The 4,359-nt window shown below is 53.1% G+C and overlaps 1 protein-coding gene across 1 annotated transcript in view; it reads right to left on the reverse strand.

Moving 5' to 3' along the window:
* The window catches only part of LOC109299145 (serine/threonine-protein phosphatase 6 regulatory ankyrin repeat subunit B-like), an 80,299-nt gene that overhangs the window by 49,473 nt on the left and 26,467 nt on the right, over window positions 1-4,359 (reverse strand). Inside the window, exons 8-9 of the mRNA XM_019519690.1 lie at window positions 2,698-2,796; window positions 1,837-2,037 (exon numbers count right to left, since the gene is read on the reverse strand). Coding sequence (XP_019375235.1) covers window positions 1,837-2,037; window positions 2,698-2,796 — 300 coding nt within the window. The remainder of the gene's footprint in view (window positions 1-1,836; window positions 2,038-2,697; window positions 2,797-4,359) is intronic.

Raw genomic sequence — 4,359 nt, forward strand, 5'->3', positions numbered from 1 at the left:
AGCAGGGAGGTGGCAGTTCTGGTCCTTACTGAGGAAGACAGAGGCAAAGAAGTTATTAAATATGTTGGCTTTGTCGTCTGGCGTGACAACCAGATTCCCCGTCTTGTCCTGCAAGGGCCCCACATTTCCTGGGGCCTTCTTTCTACTCCCTATGTACTTAAAAAAGGACTTCTTGTTGTCCTTAATCCGGGAAGCCAGCCCCTGTTCCATCTCTGCCTTGGCCTTCCTAACCATCCCCCTACATCCCCGAGCAACTGCTGAATATTCAAGTCTCTGGTATCCATCCCTCTCTTCCAGTGGCTTTGGGAATCTCCTTGGGCTTTCCTAGATCTCAGGACATGACTCCAGTCTTCTAGCCTACCTGACTAGCCTGCGCCACGTGAGAGCCAGCCCTGCTTCTGGTCTGCGGGCTCCAGCTCGAAACTGCTCCCTTGGGCTCAAAGTCATGGAGCCACACTTTGCATTTTCGTCTCATTCGACAAACTGGTCCCATCCACCGCTTGTTTTTAACCAGCCCTCGTCCCGACAATGCCAGTGGAGGATCCACCAGATCCTGGCATGGCACCCACTCCAGTGACATGGCATCTGCTCGGCAGTTTCATACCATCCCTCTCCGAGGCACTGGGCCGCCCCTTCGAAAGCCGATGTTATCCATGGAAACCTGGACAGGCATCAGCTTCCCATCCTATTAACTTAATGAGCTAAACCAAGGTGAATCACTACAAAGGGAGATGGCCGAGCTCCAGTAGGGTCTTCACAGGAGCGGTTCCTACAGCGTAGATGGACTTACGTGGTCTAAGACAACGTCTCGTCTCTGATTTTCAGGGTTGCATCAGGTCACTTGGGAAATATCCCCCAGCCTACAGGCCTGGACACACCAGGTTTATACCAGTGTAAGTGATCTTTAAAAGCAAGTGTACAGACAATACAAACCTACGCCACTGTAACTTAGTCATGTCAGGTGTAAAATTGGGCTGGGAAAAATCCAAGTTAAAATTCACTGGTGCAAGCAACACTAGTCTCGATGTCACCGCTTATTTTGGGGTAGACACTTGCTCAAGACACTCCCTGCTTCACTGCTGCTCAGTGGGGATACCTGCACTCCTGTCTGCCTCCGAGCCTGGTGGCCATTACATTAGTGACTAAAACAGATGCAAACTAGGCTGGTGCAAACATGCAGTGTGTCGAGGCCTGGACAGATTTTCCCATCACTCCCTGGTCAGCCCCTCGGCATCCCTGAGCAATGCCCTTCAGCCACTGCCAAGGGCATCTTTGCTGCTGGCTCTCGCACCCCTGTGAAGTGCGGCTTTGCTTGGGGACACCTTGCTTTTTCAGCATCAGGGGGAGCTGGCTATGGAGATCCTCTTAGCTTTAGCAAATCATTGATGATCTCTCCTAGCTAGAGACACCCCAGCATTTCCTCTGGAGGCTCCGTTTGCATAGGCAGGGTTTGCAATGCCCCCTTGCACAGGAGCATGTGCTGGCCACCAGCCACCACATCCAGAGGATATCTGAGCTGTCCTTGGAGCTGACCAGGTTGGGGCATGTGGTGCTGCAGTGCCCTCTCGTGCACGTTTGCTGCAACACCGCTGCAGCCCAGTCAGGACCAGCAACCTGCTGGGGTTTGAAACCCATCCGCCCCAGGCAAGGGAGGCAGCCCTGCAATACAGCATTGCAGAAGATCCTTTCCCAGCCTGTGCCCCCATTATGCCAGGCATCAAACCACCCTCAAACTAGATGCCAGTAGGGAAGCTCACACTGCTGCTACAAAAGTGCAGGTGTACAAAGCACTGACTGCAGAGGCTGGTGAGGGAGAGTCCCAAGTCTTACCCTTACCTGGCCTCCTTTGGGCTGGACCTGTGCCCCAGAGCCCAGCAGGGTCTGGACCACCAGCGGCCTGCAGTGCTGGGCAGCGACGTGGAGGGCTGTGTAGTTCTCTCTGGTGCGGGCATCGACCTCCGCTCCCTTCTGCAGCAGGACCTTCACCACAGCAGCGTGCCCCATCTTGGCAGCAGCATGCAGGCAAACCACCCCTTTCTGGAAGAGAGGCACAAAGCTTAAGGGCAGTCGACCCCTTCCAACAGGGCTGTGAGGGTGAGGGGGAGCAGGGGAGCTGCTGGGGCAGGATTGCATCGCCAGGGATTGTACTGGGGAGGTAAGAGCCAGAGCCTTGACAGCTGCAAAAAGGATCTGCACAAAGCTGCTTGAGTGAGCTTTGCAGGGGCTAGCTCCCAAACTAGTTGTAGCAGGGTGGCAGCCAAGCTGATCCATGCCTGGCGCTAGCTTGGGTACCTCAGCCTGGCATGCCTGAGGATGCTGCTGCTCGGCGTGGTGAGCTGATCACGGAGACGTGATCTTAGGGAAACCAGAGCTTTTCCAAATGACGGGCTGCATCACAGCAGCTGTCCCTTGGTGGGTTTGTAAGGTCAGTTTACAGCTGTTGCTGGCCTAGATTACATACACTTCTCTTTTACCCACCACTTTTCTCTACTGGTAGAACCGAGAAAGCAGGACAAACTCTCTCAACCCCTCTGTACCAAACATAAGCAGGGGGTCAGACCAATGGTCCAAACCTGGGTGGGAGAAAAGGTGTTTTCCATCCCAAACACATGTTCAGTAACTCGAGCTTTGCCCGGAAACTTGTGCCCTGCTCTCGCAGCTACCATCAGCTCTGCCTGCCTCCCCAAGCCAGGTTACCTTGTTGGGCATGTGCAAGGGGACTCCTTTCTTCAGGAGAGCCAGGGCAGTATCCAGGTGCCCGTGCTCAGAGGCAACGTGGAGGAGAGTGCTGCCATCCTGCAGGGAACAAGGGCAGCATGAGGTGGGGAGGACGCAAGGATCTCTGGACTGGGAGAAGGGCTCATCGTTGAATTACCGGGAAAAGGAGCCACCTCCGCACTCCTCCCTGCATGTCTCAGGCATGCTGCACTTCCCTCCTTCCCCCATCCGCCTGCCCGCTGTACCTTGGGGAATGGGCTCCTCCCTCATTGCAGTGGCTTTTGGGGTGCTTGTGGCTGGCCCTCCTGTTAATCCTAGTGCTGGGGCACAGATGCAACATGGGCATCATGGCTAGAGAGGACATGTGCAGCATAGGGGGGGACAGCAGAGCGCCATGCCAGACTTTAGCCTCTATGACGGGGCCAGCAGAGAAGCTGGCACTTGTAGTGGCACTTGTCATAGTTTCATAGTTGGTAGGGTCAGAAGGGACCTGAGCAGATCATCAAATCCGACCCCCCTGCCATGGGCAGGAAAAGATACTGGGGTCAAACGACCCCGGCACTTATCAGGTGGCACTTGCAGTGGTAGGGTTTTATCCCCTCGCCAGGCCAGCCACTGGAGGGCAAGATGCTTCATCAGTGGGTGACAGTGCAGCTGTCACCATATCATAATCATGGGTACCAAATATCCAAGGAGGGAACTGGGCTGATTTAATCTGGAGAAGAGACAATTGAGGAGGGATTTTATAGCAGTCTTCACCTCCCGGCAGGGGGCTGCGAAGAGGATGGAGTTGGGCTGGTCTCAGTGGGGGCAGACGACAGGACAAGGAGCAATGGGCTCAAGCTGCAGCAAGGGAAGTTGAGGTTAGATACTAGGAAGAATTTTCTCACCAGGAGGGTAGTAAAACACTGGAACACGTCACCCAGAGAGGTGTTGGACTCTCTATCCTTGGAGGTTTTTAAGCCTTGAGTAGCCAAAGCCTTGACTGGGGTGATGTAGCTGGGGCTGGTCCTGCTTTGAGCAGGAGGTTGGACTGGATGTGAGCTCCTGAGGTCCCTTCCCATCCCCATTTTCTATTATTTCCATGATTCTATGATTAATTTTAAGGTGCATTACTCATCAGAAATAGATATTGCCCCAAGCTGGATTTAATACGGTCATGTTGGGCCTCTATTTATAACTAATGTTGAGCTACATTCAGTTTTATCATTTTTATGTTTGTGTGAATCACAGTATTTGGTATGAATATACCTGACAAAAGCTGTGAGGGCTGAAGACAACAATTAAAGAAATTGCTCAGAAGCTGATTCTTATTAGAGAAACAGGGCGAGACTTTCTGTTTAATTTCTTGTGTGCGATTCATAGTTTCATGGTTTCATAGTTTCTAGGGTCGGAAGGGACTTGAGCAGATCATCTAGTCCGACCCCCTGCCATGGCAGGAAAGAGTACTGGGGTTAAACGACCCCAGCAAGGTGTTCATCTAACCTCCTCTTAAAAACCCCCAGGGTAGGGGCCAGCACCACTTCTCTTGGAAGTTGGTTCCAGACCCTAGCCGCCCTGACCGTGAAATAGCACCTCCTGATATCTAACCTAAACCTACCCTCTGCCAGCTTGTGACTGTTATTCCTGGTCACTCCTGGC

This window comes from Gavialis gangeticus, unplaced genomic scaffold (genome assembly GCF_001723915.1).
Source record: "Gavialis gangeticus isolate Ggan-Ray unplaced genomic scaffold, GavGan_comp1, whole genome shotgun sequence".
NCBI lineage: Eukaryota > Metazoa > Chordata > Crocodylia > Gavialidae > Gavialis > Gavialis gangeticus.